Source organism: Blennius ocellaris (assembly GCF_963422515.1).
Source record: "Blennius ocellaris genome assembly, chromosome: 15".
Classification (NCBI taxonomy): domain Eukaryota; kingdom Metazoa; phylum Chordata; class Actinopteri; order Blenniiformes; family Blenniidae; genus Blennius; species Blennius ocellaris.
In genome coordinates this window covers 6,827,362-6,850,730 of record NC_137664.1, presented here as the reverse complement: position 1 = coordinate 6,850,730, position 23,369 = coordinate 6,827,362, and the positions used below count along the sequence as shown (strand labels likewise).

General features: G+C 39.7%; 2 protein-coding genes across 2 annotated transcripts in view; one reads left to right on the top strand and one right to left on the bottom strand.

The window, feature by feature from the left end:
- Positions 1-19,024, bottom strand: part of cwc27 (CWC27 spliceosome associated cyclophilin) — a 32,723-nt gene extending 13,699 nt beyond the window's left edge. The window contains exons 1-11 of the mRNA XM_080510319.1: positions 18,831-19,024; positions 18,493-18,589; positions 17,813-17,925; positions 17,524-17,667; positions 17,272-17,370; positions 17,064-17,167; positions 16,649-16,718; positions 16,055-16,134; positions 15,934-15,970; positions 15,662-15,825; positions 2,468-2,571 (exon numbers count right to left, since the gene is read on the bottom strand). Of these exons, the coding sequence (XP_080366445.1) occupies positions 2,468-2,571; positions 15,662-15,825; positions 15,934-15,970; positions 16,055-16,134; positions 16,649-16,718; positions 17,064-17,167; positions 17,272-17,370; positions 17,524-17,667; positions 17,813-17,925; positions 18,493-18,589; positions 18,831-18,872 (1,054 nt within the window). The 5' untranslated portion in view covers positions 18,873-19,024. The remainder of the gene's footprint in view (positions 1-2,467; positions 2,572-15,661; positions 15,826-15,933; positions 15,971-16,054; positions 16,135-16,648; positions 16,719-17,063; positions 17,168-17,271; positions 17,371-17,523; positions 17,668-17,812; positions 17,926-18,492; positions 18,590-18,830) is intronic.
- Positions 19,025-19,498: 474 nt separating this feature from the next.
- ppwd1 (peptidylprolyl isomerase domain and WD repeat containing 1) lies at positions 19,499-23,321 on the top strand. Its single transcript, XM_080509613.1, has 11 exons — positions 19,499-19,635; positions 19,756-19,858; positions 20,083-20,186; positions 20,295-20,415; positions 20,510-20,957; positions 21,043-21,233; positions 21,306-21,495; positions 21,582-21,763; positions 21,850-21,931; positions 22,014-22,196; positions 23,037-23,321. Exons 1-11 carry the CDS (start codon positions 19,503-19,505, stop codon positions 23,178-23,180), a joined length of 1,881 nt encoding a protein of 626 aa, XP_080365739.1. The 5' UTR covers positions 19,499-19,502; the 3' UTR covers positions 23,181-23,321.
- The last annotated feature ends 48 nt before the right edge of the window (positions 23,322-23,369 follow it).

Genomic DNA, 23,369 nt, shown 5'->3' with positions numbered 1-23,369 from the left:
GCTAATTGTTTTGGAATGAAAACAACTGTTTATTGAGGCTGTCTGATATTGAAAAACTTGATTGAGTGTGCACGCATTTGTGCATGCATGCGATGCAGGGGTCTAAATTTGTTTACATAGTCAAATGGGCAACCTTTGTGAAATTTCGAGGTAAGGGCAAGTTTTAAAATTAGACTAAATTAGACTGTCTGCATGAAAAGAAACCAAATATGTGTGTCAATGTTTGTGTGTGACCTTAGTCATGGACAGGAAATAGTTAGAGTTGAGTTTAAAGATGGTAAATTGACACAATATCGCCATCAAGCAGGGAAAACTATATGTGTATCCCCTTGCTTCATTCCCTTTATAGGGTCAGAAAGTTACACTAATAAACACCTGTGGCCAGACGGACAGGAAGATGAGCAATCGTGATGACATCAAAGTCAATAAAGCCTTCAATAACTTTCTGACAGTGTCAGAAATTCCTTATTACTCATTCCACACATCTACCACCTACAGCTACTCAATGGTAATACACTGAATTTAAAGCAACAAGCAAATAAAAACAAATTGACTGATAACAATAGAAGAGGAACGCAAATAAAACAACCCAAAAAACCCCAAAAAGGCTTCCAGAAAAAAAATCTATTTTTTTCAGCTATGGTGGCAGAGACCTCATCGACAAAACGTATCATGACCGTGACATTGTGGTGCGAGAAAAATCCACATTTCTGTAACATGTCATGTTCAAATTAAAATGCTTTGAATGATCACCACACACACAGAGACATGGTGGTTTGCATGCCAGGTCATTAGTTTCACTAGTTATTTTTGTTTTTAAAAAGTGCTGTTTTTAAGAGATTCGCATCATCAATGTTGTGTAAATAAACAGCCAAAGCGCAATGACAGTTTACCGTTTTCACTTCACTTTCAAATGTTGTTGTGTAAACAGGGCCTCACTCAGTTTGCGGGGTCTGAAAGCAGTGAACCTTTTTCGGGGTCAAAAGGAAGTGCACAATTCCACCTATGTTTAAGGATTTGGGTTAGCTGACTTATTGCAATGGTTCTGCTTATGGGCAACACATTATATCCAATGAGTTGGCACCACAAATAATTCATGTGTGTCTCCAATTGTTGCAGAGTTCTAACAGCGGGATGAGATAAAAGTTTGTCTGTGGCGGAGCGGAGCTCCTGAGATTTATCGCGTTTGAGCCGACATCCATCTCCCCTGCAGTGGCCACTGGCACATGACATCTACGAATTCCATCTAATGGAATTAACTTTCGCTTCCAACACAGACGTGTAATGAGCAACTCTTTAAAAGAAACTCCCTGCCTCTGGCGAAGCTGCCAGTGAAGCACAAAACGAAGGTTCCTGGCAGGATTCGAATACCTTGTGAGATAATGGAGGAACTTAGGCGAGCTGCCACCTGGTAGAACAATGCAGAGCTGTACTGCCTCAAATCCAGAGTATATAACTAGATCTTTTCGAAGACCTTTTCCTGAATGTTGGTGGAAAGAGCTTAACTCTATGCAGATATCACCAAGAGTGCCACAGTAAGGCTGAGACACCAGCAGAGTCCTAGTAGATGGTAGTGTTCAACGGACAATGTGGAATGTGTATTTGGTCTAAAATTTTATCCCAAGTCAAAAGAGTGCAGAGAAAACACAAACACTTAAAAACACAAACCGTTGAGTGTTTGCAGAGACAAAAGCAGTATTTGATTCACTCATTACGGTTCTCTATACATTTTTGGCTGTTGGTGATCCCACGGTGAGGCTGGAGCCCCCCGCAAATCATACTGTTGTGTTGCACAACACACACACACACACACACACACACACACACACACACACACACACACACACACACACACACACACACACACACACACACACACACACACACACACACACACACAACCTCAGGCAAACCTCTGCGCCTGAGTGGTTTTTGAAATTTTCAAAAATGTGTTTCGGCATCAGCAAAAATCCGAAGATTGACGACATTATGACAGACTGCACTGTGGTGAAGACCCGAGGAGACGTGGGGGCAGGTTTTTTTGTTTTGTTTTTTTACAGAGGCGCTTGAGCCAAAAACTCCAAACTAACAAACACACACAAAAGGTTTGATGCACTACTACGGCGGCCACTGGACAATTTCTACCCGTGCAATTTTCTGAACACTTTAACACAAAAATGCAGGCCCTTGAGGGCAAAAACAAATAGAAGTCTGCAACTAATTGACAAAATCAGAGGGTTGCCTCTCTTAGTGTCCATTAGCAGAGAATGCAGCACGGACCACCCTCCTAGCTTCTCGGTTCACACTTAGAGCTCGAGCAGCGAAGGAATACTTTTTAAAACATCATTAAAAAGGCACCTCGTTGTGGTGAGGCACAATATATCATCAACCGGCAGTAAATTTACAGTATAATGAGCAGCACTACCACACATTCAGGAGTTGGGGCGAATAAAAGCTGCACACATACCCTCCTTGACTTCTTCTGCTACAGGTTTTGGAACTTCTTCTTTCCTTTGCTTTATGGCCTGTAGCTCCTTCTTCAGCTGTCGTGCTTCTTTCCGTAATTCCTCACTGCGGACAGAAAGGACTGAGGGTGAAGGACTCAAAATGAACACGCATCAATAAAAAAAAAAAACAGTGGGGACAAAAGACATGAAAACAAAAGAGCCACAAAAAACAAAAAAACAAAAATCATTCAAAACAAATGCACAATGAGTAGTTCAAGCAATATTTGGGGTTTGCTGGCTCATACTATCATATACTACAAACGAGCACACAAAAAGAACAACAAAAAAACCCAAACTGAAAAACCTGGTTTCACTGGACTCTTTGAAAAAAAGCTTAGTGAATTGGAGACAGACACAACTGTCTGCAGATGTTTTGAATAATGAACTTAATTTATGGAAATTTTTCTTATATGTTATATGTGTACCTGTTTTGTCTGTAGCTTTAATGTACTAGTGCCTGTCTTTGCCAGGACACTGTTGAAAAAGAGATTTTTGATCTTGGTTGGTAAAATAAAGATACAATTAAAAGAATATACATATGTCTATCATACTGTTTACCAAGAGAAATGTTACACATTTGTACTTTACATGCAATTTGGGTATAATACAATAACTGTTCCTTCATTCTTCATGAAGGCACTCGAAGGGGAGTGGAGATTCAAAACTGGATGAAGACCCGCTTCACATTAGGTGCTTTTACTTCTTTTGGTAGAAGAGCTTTGGAGATTAAAATATTTGCAATTTTGGTTTTGTTTATAATGAACTGCGAAAATGTCCTAATAGTAATCCAGGATCCTGTTGTCCAATAAAAATGTGGCTTTTCAGACTAAACATTGTGATTAAAGTCGTAATAGTATTGAAGTTTCTCAATCTGAAACTCCTGTTTGTAACAAACCAAACTGTGTGAAATCTGTTGTAAATTCATTGATTAGTGATAAACCTGAATGCGCAGGGGACAAACACACACACACACACACACACACAAGCAAGCACACTCATTAATAATAATAAGATAATTTCAAACTGGCACTCAATGGTAAAAATAGTTCTAAACCTCTGTTTTAAGTTTTATCATTTAGCTGTTAGAATTTTCCTTATTTTGATAGTCCTGTGTCAAAAAAACAAAACAAAATCAGGTGTGTACCAAAGTATGGCTGCAATCATACCCAATACGTCCATCATTAAACGTCACGCCTACAAGACTATGGAGGCCAAAGAGTTTTAAAGTCAGGTTCAAAGTGAAGGCCAACAAAACCCAATTCAATAATAGGTTCAAAATGACACATGCGGGAGAACATCTACAAAAATGTTGTGACAGGTAAATTACAATGCTGTCAATGGCAAAAGCAATAATAATAATTATATATATATATTTAAAAAAAAACAGAAAACTTCATACTTCCTGTGTACTACAGCATGTATTACAGGAATTGGTCATGACCAGCTACTTTTAGAAAAACCTCTCAGAGGATGACAGCGGCAGGCCAAGGCACATACTTGCTTCCTTGGCTCAAAGTCGTGTCCCGATTGGCAGGTGGCCCAAAGCCCCGCTCATACAAGGCCAGCAGCGCTGATTATTGTTCCCTTTCATATGACTGAGACTACTGCCAGTTGCGCAGCAGATATGTTATGTTAGGAAAAGATAATATTTTTGTACGGCCTGACAGCTCTGTTTTCATCCCATTCACTTGCGGAGCCACAAAGCACAGGTAAGCTACACAGTCTGGGCCCCTGGCCTAGAAACATGTGCGTTACCTCCAGACCAAACAATGGCTGCTTTTGTTTCTTACAACCGCTTCTCTAGACTGACATTTGTTTATATCCTTTTCTTTCTTTTCTTTTTTCTTTTATCTGCAACTTAGGCTTTTCTGTTTTAAACTTGATTTGTTTAATTCACAGACATTATCAGTCGCGAAGCACCAAAGCATCAAACTCAGCGCTATTTCAACTGTTAAGTACCTTTTCAAACGTTAACAGCTGTGTCTGACTGGATGTAAATGATTCTTCCTTGTTAGATCCCCTAGTTCTTCTGAGGATACACATCAGGAATCAGTCAGACATACAGTTGCTGGTCGTCTATGTTCCTGAGGAAAAGTCGTTGCAGCTGAATCCAGATTGAATTGCAGAGAGCAGAAGATGTTGGCAGAGCCAGACTTGGTGTGTTTGAGGAAGTCGCCTGCTCAGTTCTGTCTAGAAGCAATGACAACAACCTTCTTTTTTTGTTGTTTTTTTTTTTTTTTTTTTTTTAAACACACATTTCCATGTAGAGCTTTGTAATGTAACACAGATGTGAACAACCATAGGTGGGCAGAATAACACAATAATTTAAAGGCTGCAGCTACCAGTCGAGGCCCCACAAGATGAAGCGGTGAAGCCTGAAAGATCTGGTGGAACTGCACAAAAAAAAAAAAAAAGTTGAAAAACGAAAATGGATATGCATGTAAACTAAACATAACCACTTTATGTTCTGTTTCAAAAATATGTAATTACTGCGGTAGGTGGTCAAAATAACAAGAACACTGAGTCCACACTTAAGCTGTCTTTGTAATTTTCTGCGTTCCACGTGCCGAACGCCACTGAAGACAAAGATGGAGCCGAGCAGAACGGCTCAGATCTGTCAACATCGATACCCTTACCAATGGTCATGAGCTTTGGGCCATCACTAAATGAATGCAAGTAACAGATACAAATAAATAGCAGTATTCATTAAAGTTTAAGCATTTCTGTTACAGATTTGTCCGCTGGAGTGATGGACTTGCTGACAGATTCTGACTAGTCATTTGATCTTTAAATGTAATAACCAGTGGAGTTCCCCTTTATTAGTGCTCACAGGATAACAGAAAGCAATTTCATGTGAGGCCTGACACGCCAAAAGAAAGCACACAAAAGAAGAACAGAGGTACTAGATCCCGGACTGGATTATTGCTTTAAAAAAAAAAAAAAAAAAAAAACGCTCTATGATTGTAGTGTTTAATTGTAGGAACGTGTGTTTTGACACAATTAAAAAGTCAAGTAACAATCATGACTTAAGGCTCTAACATCATCCAGGTCACCAAGAGGTTTTTTCTTACACTTCAATTCTCACAACACTTTGGACTGACTGATCATTTTCTGCCTGCCTTGACACGCTGCCATTCGCAAAACAAGAGATGTATTCAAGGTAACAGTCGAACAATCAGCCCCACAGGGTGGCGGGGCAAGAAAAAGAAGAAGGCCAGAGAGGACAGGAAAAGCCCCAATAACATCTGTTGAGACACACCTTGAGGCTTGTCAAAATTCCTCCTGAGACCCTCACAACGCAACACTACAAATTACATCAGTTCTACACACTTTGACTGGATTTATTAAAACAAACATGCTTCACGTTTCATTTGCTTTGATTTGGTGATTTCCAGAATGTCACAAGTCCTCATTGTCAGAACCTTTCTGGTATGCTATTCACATAATAATATGATTTTGCAAGTTCCAGCGGCAATAACTGTGCATTAATTCTAGGAGTTTAACCAAAAGCTCAAAATACAAAAGTCTGTAATGCATAGCAATCCAGTGCATCGAGTGGGGATGATCGTGGTGGGGTTCTTATGAACTGGGAGCTCACCGAGATGCAGAAGGCATAAAAAAAAAAAAGAGAGAGAGAGAGAAACAGAAAGTTGTTACTTGTGCTTATCAACAAAAAATGAGTTCCAAGAAAACAGCATGTAATACTCCTGTTGCATTCCATATTTGATTCTTGAAAGGTGTTCGGTCTGCTCGCTGTACCGAGACCTTAATCGAACCTCGGCAGAGGTTGTTGAAAAGCAGTTTGGTGATTCGTTCGTTTCTTGCCTCTCAAAGTTCGGGTGGCCACAGATGGAGCAACTGTGCAGACCATATTTTTAATCTCCCAAATCTGCCAAGTATGAACACATCACCAGGTCATAACCTGTTGTTGTAATTACACAGAATATGCTCCAATTTCTCTGCGACCCCGCTCAGGATGAAGTGGGAGTAGAAGATGAGAGGATGGATAATGTTCTGTTATCAAAATATGTGCTCTGCTTAATTGTCGGGACCTTTTACGCCACTGTGTCTGCGAAGTTTCCGCTGCAAAAATTATAGCAACGTCTCTGTTGAGACTCAACTGTCGGGATGTCTCCGCTGAGTTTCAACTTCAGAAATTACTTCACTGCAGACATTTTCCTGATGAGCTTCAGTTATTTAAAAAAATAAAAAAATAAAAGTCTCATCAAAAAAAACACATCAGTAGAGTTTCAGCTACAAAGAAAAGATATTTGCTGAGCTTTACATGCATAAACACCAAACCAAATTATAGCTGAATAAAATGTCTTCTCAGATGTGTCTTTCCAGCATTTCAGCTACAGAAATGTCCCTCTGAGACGTTAATGTAAAGTTGCATGAGCAAAGATCCCTTGCTCAGTTACCACGACCGAATGGCCTCCTCAAAAAAGTCGCCACAGCAAACATTCAGTGACAGTAATTTCATCTCGAAAAGCCGATTTCTGCTACCGAGACGTCTTTGTTGAGCTTCAGCTATATAAAAGTCTCCTGAGAAATCTTCGAAACCTGCAGAGATGACTCAGATAGTACAAGAAGTGTTTTCTTTTTCTAATTGTAACTATCTGTTCCACTCTTTTGGCAACAACTGCAAAGAAGAAATTCTCCATCTGCCCCCTGATCCTTATACTCAATAGGGTTTTCATGGTGCCAAAAGCAGAGAGGACACAGAGTCCAATCAGAGATCCGAGAGCCACTCATCTGTTGTCACTTGTTGCCAGATAAACAGAACTAAACTGGCAAAGCTAATTACATTTTTGAATCCCCTTTTTGGACTCCTTGTAGCCCTGGTCTACTTGCAGGCTGCCAGCTACTGTCACTCCTTCAGAAAATTCCAAAAATGTGAAAACCAGAGAGCTGTGGATGATTAACTTTTCATAAAGAAAGCATATGAAGTGATTGGCAGAAAACCAAGGACTCTCTCATGATTCAAAACCTTGCATTTAATACTTCAGTGTCTGGCAGGAGTCTGAGGCTGACACAGGAATTCGACAACCTTAAAAATAGTACAGTGATGACTGTATGGTTCATCAAAAATTCAAGAGTTTTCCAAAATGTACAAGCAGGCCTATTTGCCTTTTTAGGATTTCTCTCTACTTTTATCCAGCCTTCAAAATAGTTTAAAAAGGGGAATTACGGCCACAGCATGATTGCAACAAGTCAAATGAATGTTTAAAAGGAGAATTTAACACCCAAGTCCTCGTGTAAGTACACCACAGGGATGGCGGCAGCGGCTTTTCCCTGCGATAGTGGATTCAATCCAGGCTAACGACTGAACAAGTGATGTGGATGAATGTGCAAGAATAACAAGATGGCTGGGTGAACTCCCCTCAGGGGGCACTCCATGGCTTGGTCAGAAGCCAAGGAGAACTGTGAGCTGGAGTGGAGGAGTCCAACCTCAACACAGGAATTTGCATGACTTTGCAGAGTGATCCAGGCTAACACATTACCCCCTGTAGCAGGCCAAGGTTCCTCTTTTGGAGCGCTTCATCTGACTATACCAGAAGTTACTACCCTCTTTTCATCCATTAAAGTCTTTCAAATTAAGACACCACAGCTTATCAACATACAGTATGTTTGTATATTGGCTTGTTCATGCTAGACTTATAACTTCAACATAAAATATTACGTTTTAATCAATGCTTTTAACCATTAACGACAATGACGAAAACACACTTTCATGCAGATGCTCACTTTAAAATAAGCAACATAGATAGCCTGGTTGGATAGATATCTAGATGTTGGACAGCTAAAAGTCCAAACTGAAAGACAGCAATGACAGACTGCTCATGAGATTGCAAAATAAATGAATAAACAACTGAATAGCAAGATATCTATCCATGCATCCATTACATTTAACCACTGAATTTAATTAACTCATAAGATATCTAATTTATTTCTACAAATGTTGGAAAAATCCTTTAATTGTCACCTGGAACTGCAAGAAAAGAGTCCCTATAAAATGCTGTTTGCTCTCCAACAAAATAGAAAAAAAAAGAGACTATTACATTTCTACATGTAATTTTGTGTCCGAGCTACAAAGGGGTAACTCAAAGGAGGCTGAAGATCATTGGGTTGCTGTTCTAGACTTTTCAGCCTTCCACTCATTAAGTCACAACTAGAAAAAAAAAAAAGGTATTTTTGAGTGCATGAGGTACATTTATTCATGAAGTTTCCATTCCTCTAAAATATTGTGCTCTTTCGAGAGTATAAGACACAGTCAATGTGTACAAATGTTGACATTGATGGCAATCCAAGTGGCGCTCTGCTGTGTTTTTTTGGGTGGTGTTCTTTTTTTTTTTCTTCCTTTAAATTCACTTTCAAGTTTAAACTCCTCGTCCCAGATATGTATTGCTGTCTGGAACTGTTTCCAACGAGCAAGTGCCCCATATGGAGCAGACATGCTACAGTGGGCCAGAGATGTGTAAACGGGGCAGTTCCAAAACATACACCATCCTGCTGCCAAGAACTGGATTATCTCAAGCACTTTTTTTCCCCCCCCCTGCACAAATGCAGCGCCGCACACTTTCTTGATCTCTGCAACCTTTTCCTGAGAAGGCGCTGGGTTATGACCGATGACAAGAGACAGGTGCAGCCAATTAATACACAGTGACACACCGTCTGGGGTACGGCCGCTTGGTCGGGATAATTAGTGTCTGATGTCCCATTTAAGTTTCGCTGCACAAAATGAAAAGATGTTTGAAAGGTGGAAAGAGAAACATAGCCAGTGGGCCAGAGCACCAAAGCCAGGAATGGCAAGACCGAGAATAACTGCAGGGACAGAGTCGATTAAACAATTAGCTGAGCAACAAAAAATAAAATAAATGGAGCAGCAGCTTTTAGAATAATTGTTTATAATCATAAATACATGAAGTTTGATTTATTGCTAGATTTATGGCCGCATAGCAGAAAAAGCCATAGCTGGTTCTCAAGTGTGGCAATTGTGTGAAACATTTAATAAATACTTCAGACTGAGGGATCTGTGGTGAGATTCTTTAGACTAAACATTTAAAATCTGTGAAATATTATCCTTTAATGAAAAGAACTGGCACCTTTGATTCGGAAGGAAGCAGTGACTTTATGTCTTCACTTTAACACTTTTTTTAAAAATATATATCAATTCCATGTTGATGGAAGATTATGTTATCATCGCCACAAAATGCTTCACCACCAACCATATTTGTTTTTGAATAACAACAATTATGCACAGAATGAGCAGTTTTAGTTAAAGTAAAAACTTTACCACTATTTTTGAGAGTTAAAAGGCTGATTACAAATATGGAATTAAACGTTACTTTTGTTGTCCATTATGTAAAGCTCCTGTCTCCGTCTGCCCTGTTCCCTGTGCTGACTGACAAGCGTTAGTAGTAATGGTTAATATCCCATTTTGTACCTCATTTCAAGTATAAATCACTCCTTTTGACCGCAATTTGAAAGATGTCCTGCTGTAACATTAACATCAGCCTGTATGTATGTGATGTATAGTGAATTTACAACCTTAACTTAACATTAAATAAGAGCTTTCTGCTCCTCTCTACATGTTGGTTATCATCTCAGCTGTTTTGTTGTTGCTTCTTCTCACCGTCTTAAGTATATAATCTGAACATTAGTGTTTCTTAAAGAGGATCCCTAAAGCATCTTCCTCCAACGTTTAGGGCTTTGATCACCATTAAACTCATAGCACGAGTATAATTACTTCGTAAATAAAGAAATTGTTACAAGAAGCCCTTGAGAATACGCACACACTTCTACATATGATACAGGATATCCAATACAAACACGTCTCATTCATCACTGGAATACTATGTGTGGATCTGGATGACATGTGAGCCTGTTAAAGTCAGTTACCTGCATTAACGAAGTCTCTAAGCATACGTATGTGATAACAAGTGATATAAATAACAGGAAGTGCAGTTCTATCATTATCTCCAGACTGCAGTAACTGAGAGGCCATTACTAGAAGCAGCAGAGGGAGCCAGGGCCTGCTGGCAGAGGCAGCTCACACTGGGTCCCACAGCCATATGGAAGCGTTTTGCTTCTCCAGTCATGCCCCGTCGGGTTTAACAAAAGTGGCGACTACCACATACACTGCTTTTTGGGACTTCATTCAGTAGTGTCTTTTATAAAGCGCAGCCCCCTCCTCTTGTCCCCCACTCTCGTCCTTTTAAAAAGAGGCCTACTTCAAACAGAGGAAAATCAGACTTGATCAATCCCAGCGTGAATAAAAGGAGTGTCAAACCGAGCATAAAAGCTTCACCGGAATTGCCGAACACGTCAAACCTCACAGCAAGTTGAGACAAACTCGGTGTAAATTGGGTCTCTTTTGATCGATTGTGACTCATCCTCAGATTTAGACGTGGGCTCGTTCCAGGGACAGTGCACCATTATTTGGCAGCTAGTTCACTAACGGAGAACGAGTACAAGCCCGAGCGTTTTGCAATTATGGGATATTGTAGTAGAAGATCATCGGCTGCTGGAGACTGTCAAAAGATAGATGTAAAAACTATTCTGTGCCTCTATTTTTCATGGTTTTCTCAGTCTCAATATTGACTTGACAGTTATTACTCATATACATTAATAAAGTGTTCCTGTTGCATAGGAACTGGGAATTTGAAGCAGTTTTCAATTTTACGAACAGGAAGATTTCAAATTCAAAAGAATTGTGTTGAATCTTTCACAACTTGCATACCCAGAGTTCATTTTTCAACATGGTTGCGCACGTGTAAGACTTCTGTAACTTGTATATACAGCTCTGCTCAGATGTTGCCTGTGTGTGATCGGTGAGTGGAATAGAATGTGATGCTTCAATTTTCACTCAAACAGAGCAGCTTTCTTGTCTTGACAAGAAAAAAAAAAAAAAAAAATTGTGTTTAGCAAATCCTTTTCTTTGTTGTTACAGTTTTTTGACTGCAAAACCGATACTATTGGAAAGTCTGTGCTTACTTTTTAAAAAAAAGAGGCTGCATTTGTCAGCGGCATGCATGCTTTGTGGGATGAGAAGTTGGGCTAAGCATGGTTGTTTCCAATGCAAAGAGATACTGAGATGAGATTCTGCGACCACTGGCAATCCAAAATCTCCACAACCTGGGGCCAAAATCAAACCATCAACATGACAATGCTCCTCAGCCCTGCTGCTCAACCTACAAAATGCATATTTGCTATTTAAGCTGGCACAATATAAAAAGGAAATAAGGATTTTCAAGGGAATGAGATTCATTGCCAAGAAGCACAGGTACGACAAACAACACTATAAGAACACAGCTTTCTGTGCTGTGTATACAGTAGATTTTAATGAATTAAAAGATACGAGGGTGGGAAAATAAAAGTCCTGCATTAGTCAGAAGTGAGGAAAAAGCACTTATTTTGACATCCGCACTACTTTTTTCCCAGGTGATGAGATAGCAGCTGGAGCTCCGACTTTGTGCCGATTGTAGCTGGAAGCCCACAGCAGAGCTCACCATGCAACAATGCCCCCTTTGTCCCGGGCTAACACTGTACCTACCGGCATGCCCTTTGATTCCCTGCCAAGACAAACCACTGTGTTGGGTTACAGTTCTTGTAGCAAAACAAGCTGCGCTTGTGTTTAATATACTACTGTCTGCCTGCTGTCAGTCAGGGTGCACACACGCACACGCACACGCACACACACACACACACACACACACACACACACACACACACACACACACACACACACACACACACACACACACACACACACACACACACACACACACAGCTCCTTATCCCTTAAGCACTAATGAGAGAAGGGTTGATTAGGTGTGTTGAGGGCTACCTGTTAAGAGGATATGGAGCAGAGATAACCAGCAGAGCTGCGGGCTTCAAAGAGAGATGAAAGATAAATCGCGCTCTTGTTCTTCTCAGGTCATTTTCGCGCTAATGCTGTCTCGCACACGTTCACGTTCCACTCTCACCCTCACTCACACATTCTCACACGCACATGTTGGCTCAGGCTGACGCACTGTTTGCATCAACTTCGGCTCAGTAAGTAAGTAATTTGCTTTGTGTGCCAAGATTCCTGCTTCAAATACGAGGCCCACTGATGTTGGTCCAGTGAGCTACGGCTCAGATTAATGTGTGTGAGTGTGAAAGCGAGTGGATGTGTTTGGAAACTGAGCCTGAAGAAATGTGGATGACATTTGGAGAAGACAAGTGAAAGCAAGGAAAGCCACTGAAACTACACTGTACTTAGTCATTCATCCATCTTCCATACTCTCTTTATCCAAGTTAAAGCTACAGGGTGCTGGACACAGTCCCAATGGACATTGATCGAAAAGTAATGAACAGAGAGAACATGCAAAATCTACTTAAGTAGGAACCAATGCTTTTACTTCTGCACTGTGCCACCTGAAAGAGTGCTTCAGTTGGTCAAAACTTGGAAGAGTCATGACTTGTGAGAATAGGCCGAACCCTACAAACCTACACAGGCCACCTAAAGTCATAATTATCCAAGCATGCAAGTCTTTTTTATTGTGGGGGCAAGTAAAGGCATCCTGCAAAAGGAACACATACAAACCCAGGTTACTCTCCTTGTGATGCGTGTGTGTGTGTCTGTGTGTGTGTGTGTGTTAACCACCACATTACTGTCCCAAACAATTATAATATCTAGATTATAATTTTCCTCCCTCATCTTCATATAATTTTCATTTCTCATTTATGTGCCTAAATGTATTTTGCTGCTCTGTGGAGTGGGGGCACAGAGTGGTGTAGTGGTCACTGGGCTTTCCTGTGCAAGTTTGCAAGTTCTCCCTGTGTGTCGGCTTTATTTGGGTACCCAGGTTTCCTCCCACAGACCAAAGATGCATGTTTGAGGGTAATTGATTACGTGAATGTGAGTTTCTGTCTCTCTGTGTGCATCTATGACTGGCTCCTGAATTGTATAAATCAATATGGAAGATGGTTTTGATTCCAATGAGATGAATTTTAATTAATCTTTTGACAACTATCATAATCCATTATGTCTGAAATTACTAATGTTTGATCTGAAGTGTTTGCTTGATAATTTCTTTGTTTTACTGCTAATGAGAGCTGACTTTTAACCCTGTGCATCGCTCATCGAGCATTATCTGAGATGAGAGCTCAAAACTGTGATATGCCGATTCTTGCATTTTAAAGGCGACTGAACTGCAGCCGCGAAATCCCTCACAGTGCATGTTTGTACATCAAAGTACCTCATTGATCACAATCTCTTTAGAAAAGCCCTCAGATGAAAGTCTGTTTATGAGGGATTTGCTGCAGCGGAGAGACAGTAATTAATACAAGGTAATGATTGTTTTCAGTGAGCCTGGACCTCCGGGACATTTTTACAAACTCACTCTGTCTTCATGTCGAGCAGCTAATATCTGTCAAGTTAAAACGCGAAAACACTCTGTTCCCGACTTTCAGACGGACTGCGCTTACTTGGGCCAGTTCATCTATTTTATTTAGTTGCAATGGGGTGAGTGTTTGTTTGTTGTTTTGGTCACAAAGACCCTGAAGTCTGTGGCTTCAACTCTTCAACGGCTACTCTGATTTAATAGACTGTGAATAAATCTTGATGATACACAGATTTTTGGTTGTCATTTCTTGTGCCTCTGTCCAACTTGTAAGAACAAAGCCTTCAAGCATATTTTGTCTTCACATTCTGTTCTCCCCTTCACAATTTAAACTGGATGGTAACATAAGTGGGTGAAAGTCCAGGAGTCATTTACTTGTCACATTTGACAATGAGTGAAATGTTTTGGGATTTCTCTCAAGTCAAAACTGATTTTAGATAACTTTTTTTCTTGGTGCCTGGGGTTTTTCCTGGTATTTTTGTTTGCCATTTTTTAAATGTTTGAAGTTGCAGAATAAAATACTGCCCAATCAATTGTGGGATTGTTTATTGAGAAAAGCAAATTTCCTTGCCGGTCTAACTGTAAGACCATTATCCTCTTCAATATGAATTTATGAGACAATCATTTTTAAATTAGCACTTTTATAAATAGACAAGAGATACTCAAGATGACCTGTGGGGCTGTCTTGAATAAACATGATCAGACGGCTCCCCCTTTTGATTAAGATGCTGCATTACAAGAGAAATACTAAAAATGTGCAACAAACCTTTGAACTTTTTCAGTTCTCTTGGTGGTGTCATGGTTAGTATTTTCTATGATAGAGAAAAGGTACACGTTTGTTTCTCGGCAAGTCATTTGTGGCTTTAATTTCCATCCTGTCCCAAAGTGGTTCTTTCCTGGATCCTCCAACATCGCTGACTCTAAATTTTCAGTAGTTGTTTGCCCTGTGATGGACTGGTGACATGAGTTTATCCTGCTCTTCTCTTAATGTCACCTGTAGCCATAGATAAGTGGGTAGAAAAACAACAGCGGGCAATTCATTTTCTTAAGGGAACCACATCAACAACAAATAGGAGGGCATACCTATAAGTTGTACAGAGCTTAACTCAATACAAACGTTTTTCTGAATGCCTTAAACACAATAAACATAATATTGTTTTGGTTTCTGGGTTATATTATAGTTTTGTTTCAAGAAGAATCCTTCAACTGAGCAGGCGAATGATGATAATCCCCAATAATTGCCTCAAAGTAAGTTTGATTCTATTACTGTGAGGAGTTTGCATGTTCTCTTGCTTCCACCTGAAATGCCTGTTAGATCATTTGGTAACTGTATATTAATCAAAGATGAGTGTGTATACATGTGGACTTTTATTCTGCAGTTATATAAGATTAACAGATAATATACATTTATAAACCACTTTGTGAACTCAACCTCACTCTCCTTCTCTTTTTATCATTATAGGGAGCCACGACCAGGCATCTTTTCCAACACCCTGCTGCTACAACATCCACATGAATGTGAAGAATTTGTCATTGTGAAACTCCGCAGAAAGCCTGATCATGTACGGCTTTTTAAACTCTGCTGTAATGAAATGGGGACCAGTGGCAAATGCAGAACTGTGGCCCTCCAGGATCAAGGGTGCAGGATGCAAATGGTATTAAACCAAGATTGAAACTGAAAAAAAAAATATCTATATGCATGAAAAACTATTATTGTCAATTAAGAATAATTGCAGGTACTGAGATAGACAGGTGGCGTCCTACCTGCGGTTGCTCTTCTTCCCTCGCTCCTCCTCGCTGGGCTCCGCCGCTTTCTCTGCACCTTTCTCCTTCTTCAGCTTTTTACCAATGAGCTCCCTCATCTTCTCTCTCTCATCTGAGTCGTAGTCTGCATCGCCCTCGACATCCCCATCAGCTTCGTCATCCGACTGAAAAAAAAAAAACACATAAAAAACATAAAAAACTTTCAATCAGAGAACTGTGACAACAGGAACGTTTAATACCTTAAATCCCCAGATTTTGTTTTTACTACTGACCTCGTCTGCACCTCCAGGTGTTCCTTTTTTCTTTTTCCTTTGAAAATAAAATCGTTTTTTTTTCATTCTCACAAAGAAGTATAAAGGATGTTTTAAATACTCGACGCTTGGATGTCTTTACTTATCAACTGCTGGAATGGAGCTCAGTCTGGGGTCATCTTTCAGAAGGTCGTGGCTGCTTTTGCTCTTTCCTTTAAATGTCTGGAGACAGGTATTGAAATATAAAATAACAAGAACAGCAAAATAAACAACAAATATCAGACATCGAATGGAAAAATATTCCTAAAAGCAACCCCAAAATTGTAAAACAGTTTTCTTCATGAAAATAATCTATATCTTTTCTTATGTTTTAAAGCATCCAAAAACAAATATTTTATTTTTCACTGAGGTCAAAAGACTGTTTATTCTTACACATCAAGGCTAAAGGTGACACCTTTTCATTAATGCAACAATTACGTATTAATTTCTCTTAAACCTTTTAAATGCTTTCAGTCTGATTCTTGTGTTTTGTGTCTCCTGAGGTTTTTACTATGGATTTCTCCTGATACAGATAATGATAGATATGTATGTATGATCCTTCATTTCAAAGCAGTGATGCCCTTTTTTTTTTTTACACTTACTGTTTGTCGCTGTGATGAGTGACTGAAATGACAGTCAAAAGCTGAGATAAAAAGCCATGATGGTCTCTTACACGAAAAGTTTTAGAATTCAGTACCTGACTGACTTGAGTCGCCACCTCCTCTTCTTCTTCTGCCTCTTCCCCGAAAGATAACAGACTGAAATTCCTATGAAAATAAACATCGAACACAGAAGCAACTTGAACTAAGAACTACAAACATAATTAACACATTGTTTGAGTTTTATGTTTTATATTATTTTTGTCTAATTTTAAAAAAAAATTCTGAAAATTAGTAGAATTGCACAATGACAGTATGTCTGACTGAATATATGATTATTATAACAAATAGTGACAGACACATACCTGTTAAAAACATATTGATGCCACTGAAGTGACACAAACTTAAAAAGACTGATCAGTATGAAAAATAAACTCAAAAAACAACGAGCAAAGTGAAACTCAGAAAAACTAAGGAGTTAAAGTATATTGAAGTTCAAGTTTGAAAACTTACTTTGTGGCTTTAGATTGTGATTTCTTTGGCTCCTCTTTGTCTTTGTCCTTCTTGGATCTTTTAGTTTCACGAGGCTCAATGTCATCAAAAGGAGAATGAAGCACCTGGATGATACAAAAAGTGTTTGTCACAAATACATACGAATAATAAAATATCAGGACTTCAGTTATTATTTTTTTTATATGAATGAATCAATTGAAGAAAATACCTCAGCAACTCTTAACTTGTGGGGTTTTAGGGGTCGTTCTTCATGATCACATTCAACATCTGCCAGTCGGAGCATATTATACACAGTGTCTCCTGTGACCTGCAGGGAACGTTGTCGAGAAAAGAAAAAAAAAACATTAACTTTGAACAATTGTGTGCAGATCTGCAAAAAAATGTGCCCTGGCAGCTTATACAATCACTTCACATTGAAGAACTTATTTGTCTTCTAAATAGTGCATCCGTTTAGACCCACCTTGCCAAATATTGTGTGTTTGTTGTTGAGCTCATCCGCACGGGCCAAGGTGAAGAAAAACTGACTTCCGTTATCGTGTGGCCCGGCATTCGCCATGGCGACCAGGCCTCTCCGAATGAAGCGCAATCTGGAGTGAAACTCATCCTGAAAGTGTGAGGACACAAGTTGAAGCGAAAGATGTCTTCCTGAAAGGTTGACTGGTCATTACAGTTACCGTCTCCTCAATGCTCATCATTCTTTAAAATTTTTTTTTTTACAGTTTTTTACAAAAGAAGTTAATCGGGTGGACCTTGAATGGCCGGCCGTAGATGGACTCTCCGCCCTCCCCTGTTCCAGTGGGATCTCCACCCTGAATAATGAACTCAGGCACAACCCGGTGGAAAATTGTGCCATCATAGTAACCTGAAAGATAAAGAAATATGCTTTTAAATAAATTGTACTTTAATTCACAAAGCCACATCTACGTCCACTGGGACAGACTGGCCAGTACTGTGCGAGTCATGTTTTTCCACAAGCCCAGGGGTTTCAACACCACCAGTCCAGCTCTGCGGAAAGGTGACAGTGTTTTATGAGTCACAGCTCTTGCAGAAATTAATGTAATATTCTAACTTCTGTTGTATTGATATTTTAATATCCATGTTATCTGTAGAGTTTGTAAGTATTAATTTCCATATGGAATTAATAACATATTTTTATTGTATTATCTTTCAATTTTACATTTGACACATGGTCATAACCTTTTGGGAAGTGGCCTTCTACTTTTCTTCCTCCATTTGTACCTACGCTCAAACCATCTCAAATGGCACATTTATGTATATGAATATAGTTTTTTTTTTTCCTTTTTATCATTTTAATTTTTTTTTTTTACATTATACAACAGCGTTATTTATTCCTCCCTTTCTCTTTTATTCTGCATTATTCCGCTATATTTCACCTTATCAAAAAGTCGATATTCTATTTAAATCCTACCTTCCATGCAGAGCTGAACGAAGTTCCTGCATGCTTTAGGAGCCTCCTTGGACCAAAGCTCGATGTCAATCTCACCTGCTGAGGTTTTTAGCAGGACCTTAGGGGAAGATCAGAAGTTCGCTCACAATTAATTATCTGGTTCCAAAAGGACGAGTACATCATTAATTTGCATTAAACGAAACGCACATATTAGACAACACCGAGGTTTCATAAGAATTGATTAACAACAATGTACAATATTTGAAATTCAAGCCTTATGTAGTTACTGTAATTTTGAATGCACACCTATTAAAAATCCACAGTAAAGTAAAAGATTAAAAGAGCAAAGTGGCACTCACCTTTCCATTAGTTGGGGGCTCTTGGATATAAATATTACTCATTGTGCCGCAACGCCTGTGTTTTAGCTGCAAATAAAACCAATTCTTAGTCTGCCTGATGCTTATGTAAAAACACAGGCAGCAGATCGTTCGTCTTTATGATTGTAACTTGTTTCAAAAGTGACACTTTTTCAATCTCTCCTTTCTCTAGCCATGTCGCTCCGCATGTGAGTTTATTGTTTACTTCCGAGTACACGGGGGTCGGGGAGATTTGTTGTCGGAATTTAGATTTTTGTTTTCAATTTTAAACAGATTTTTTGCATAAATGTTTGTAGATTATATTGATAAAATTCCCTTTTGACGCACTTGTCACCCTGATAGATACACATTGGCATAAAAAAATACAGAAAATAATTTAACTTCCCTAAAAGGGGATTTTGGTTTGCTCCAAGTGTTCTGTGAGAAACGGTCCCTCAGAAACAAAGTGGCAAAAAAATAAAATAAAAGAATAAAACCCTGCCTTTAAACTCAGAAAAATATCTGTAGCCTGACAAGATAAAAATAGAATAGAAATTGTGTGAATTATGAACACTAGTTTCATGTTTTAATGGCACATTTTAATTGAATAGAGGCACAGGAAACAAACGGAAGTACTGTACCAAGGAAAGGACCGCACACTGAGGTGTTGCAGCAATGGCGGAGACTGAAAACAATGCGGATCTCAAACGGAAAGCTGAGGATTCTCAGGATGGAGAAGCCGAGGAAGAGGATGCCGAGTGGGTCGGGCCCATGCCCAGCGAAGCCACAACGGCCAAGAAAAGAAAAGGTTTGCGTTACAATAGCGAATGTGCCACTTTTATTGACAATCTGTGACTCATGCTAACTTACGCTAACAGGGCTAACCTCCTCTGCCGCGCCAACTTGGTGTTGTTTGTGTCTTCTTCAGTGCTCGAGTTTGAGCGGGTCTATCTGGACAACCTGCCGTCAGCTGCGATGTATGAGCGGAGTTATATGCACAGAGATGTCATCACACACTTAGTCTGCTCTAAGTAAGTGACGAGCTTCATGCAAACTGCAGTCTGTCCCTGTGGGGTTACTTTGCACTGCAGCCAGGTTATCATCAAACATGATCATTCATAATTTGAAGACTTTTTGTAATAGACATTGCATATGTATATATATATATATATATATATATATATATATATATATATACAATATTAATAAACTAGGTAATTATATTATTTAATCAGAAACTATTCTTCCGTTTCAGGACAGACTTCATCATCACAGCCAGTCAGGATGGTCACGTCAAGTTTTGGAAGAAGAAGGAGGATGAGGGAATAGAGTTTGTGAAACACTTCAGAAGTCATCTCGGTAAGATTTTAAATTTACTTTTTTTTTTTTTTTTTTTGGTCAATGCAGAGTGCATCATTCCCTCTTGAAGAACATTGACGGTGAAGATGTTTTTCTTTTTGTGCACAGGTGTGATAGAGAGCATTGCGGTCAGTGCCGAAGGGGCCCTTCTCTGTTCAGTTGGAGACGATCAGGCCATGAAAGTATTTGATGTGGTTAACTTTGACATGATCAATATGCTGAAACTAGGGTATGCCCAAAATCTCAAATTTCCTTCATGTCTGTTTACAGTTTCTCAGTGTCTTATGATGGGGTTTTTTTTGTTGGTTTTTTTTTTCTTTTAGCTTTCAACCAGGCCAGTCTGAGTGGATCTACAATCCTGGAGATGCCATTTCCACAGTGGCCTGTTCAGAGAAATCAACAGGGAAAATTTTCGTCTATGATGGAAGGGGAAGCAACAATCCTCTCCACATCTTTGACAAGATGCATTCCTCACCATTGTCCCAAATTCGCCTCAATCCTAAATTCAGAGTCATTGTGTCTGCTGACAAAGCAGGCATGCTCGAGTACTGGACTGGCCTTCCGAATGAATTTCGGTTCCCTAAAAATGTACATTGGGAATTCAAAACAGACACAGACTTGTATGAATTTGCCAAACATAAAACCTACCCCACCAGCCTTGCATTTTCCACTGAGGGAAAGAAAATGGCCACCATTGCCTCTGATAGAAAAGTCCGAATCTTCCGTTTCCTCACAGGAAAACTGATGAGAGTGTTCGACGAATCGTTGACGGTAAGTTTTCTTGCATTTCTCAGGATGCATCTTGGTTAATACTGTGACTTCATGTGTTGCTCATCACACTTGTTTCACACATCAGATGTTCACAGAGTTGCAGCAAATGAGGCAGCAGCTGCCTGACATGGAGTTTGGGAGACGGATGGCTGTGGAGAGAGAACTGGAGAAGGTGGATGGCATCCGATTGACCAACATCATCTTTGATGAGACGGGCCACTTTGTGCTGTATGGAACCATGCTGGGCATCAAGGTCATCAATGTGGAAACCAACAGGTATGCTCAAATAAATTTGTGTAAATAAATAATTACCACGGGACTTATTTTGCACCCCCCACCCCCACTCAGATGCGTGCGAATCCTCGGGAAGCTGGAGAACATCCGTGTGGTTCAGCTGAGCCTGTTCCAGGGCGTGGCAAAGACCATGAATGTGGCGCCCACCATAGAAATGAAAGCCTCCGACAATCCTGCCTTAGACAACGTGGAGCCGGACCCCACCATCTTCTGCACGGCATTTAAGAAGAACCGCTTCTACATGGTGAGATGGCAGGACTTTAATTTGTTCACACCTTGCGTCTTTTGTGATTTGTGTAGTTTTAAGGGTTTCTTCGTCTTCCTCCTAAGTTTACAAAAAGGGAGCCAGAGGATACAAAGAGTGCAGATTCAGACAGAGACATCTTTAACGAAAAGCCCTCGAAGGAAGAGGTGATGGCCGCCACGCAGGCTGAGGGTCCCAAGAGAGTTTCTGACAGCGCCATCATCCACACCACGATGGGAGACATCCACATCAAGTTGTTCCCTGTGGAGTAAGTTAACAGTATGAACACAGTCGCTTTGTTCAGAAGTCCTCTCCGTGAGCCCGAGAGCACAGATTTACTGTTTATGTTTTCAGGTGCCCGAAAACAGTGGAGAACTTCTGTGTGCACAGCAGGAACGGCTACTACAATGGCCACATTTTCCACAGAGTCATCAAGGTAAATCTTCTCATTAGAAGATGGAATAAATTCTCTGTTTGGGAAAATGTGTCACCTAATCTCCGCCTCTACTTGTGTGCAGGGTTTCATGATTCAGACAGGCGACCCCACAGGCACGGGCATGGGGGGAGAGAGTATCTGGGGAGGGGAGTTTGAAGATGAGTTCCACGCCACGCTGAGACACGACCGCCCGTACACACTCAGTATGGCGAATGGCGGCCCCGGTACCAACGGCTCACAGTTTTTCATCACTGTGGTTCCCACGGTAAGTGACCTCCTTAAAGAGCTGTGTGAAAATATATGATCATCATAAAATACTTATAGGATTACACAAATCCAGATAATGGTGTATTTATCGAACAATATTAAAAGTACAATGCAATTAAAGCTCACTAGGACACAGCAGAAGTGTATAGAAAAATAATAAATGTCTAGTACGAGTTAATAGAAGTGCTGAGCAACAATTATAATTGGGATTTTCTATTCTATTGTGAATAGAATAAAAATACTTTATTAATCACAGAAGGAAATTCTTTAAAGTTGACAACATAAGACATTATATTCCATCTAGTAAGTTTAAAGGTACGTTTTTAAATGAGTGAATACACAATTACAAACACAGCTGTAGGACACAAATCCATATGCTACACAGATTCCATTTAACATGTCACTTAAAAAAAAATCGTACAACTATGTACACGTTTGTGAATTTACACGTCTACCAATTATAGCTCTTAATACCAAATTAAAGCATCTCTGTATACACTATGAAGAATAGTGTAATAAATTCCGCACCTAATTATCAAGTCGTGACTTAATTTTGGTGTTAACCGATGTAAATTTAAACTTGTGAAATAGATGAATTAAAATGGTTCATTAGTGGTTCCCAAACTTGTTTTTGTCATGATTCCCTTTTAAAAAATCAAAGCCCTATAAGGTGCGACAGTGGGTGCTGGGCTCACTGGATTAACCAAAAAAAAAAAAAAACGGAAATGGCTAGGATTGTGTTTCTATAATACTGGTGTAGCCTGTAATGAAAGAGATGTGAGGCTGAAGCTGCCGTGCAGCTTTCTGACCACCACCTGTTGTGTTTTGTGTGATGCAGCCTTGGCTCGATAACAAGCACACCGTGTTTGGACGGTGCACAAAAGGCATGGAGGCCGTGCAGAGGATCTCCAACATGAAGGTGAACCCAAAGACTGACAAACCATACGAAGACATCAGCATCATCAACATCACCGTTAAGTAGTTGTATGTCTCCATGATGTCTTTTTTTTTTTTTTTTTTTATGAAATAGAATGGTGAAAGCTAAACTCTGAATGTGGTTGTAATGGAGATCTCAACATAGTGCTCAATGACCATTTTGGATTTGCATATTTTTACATAAATGATGTCGATACACCCAAATGGTTTCAGATTTTTTTTTTCCATTTAAATT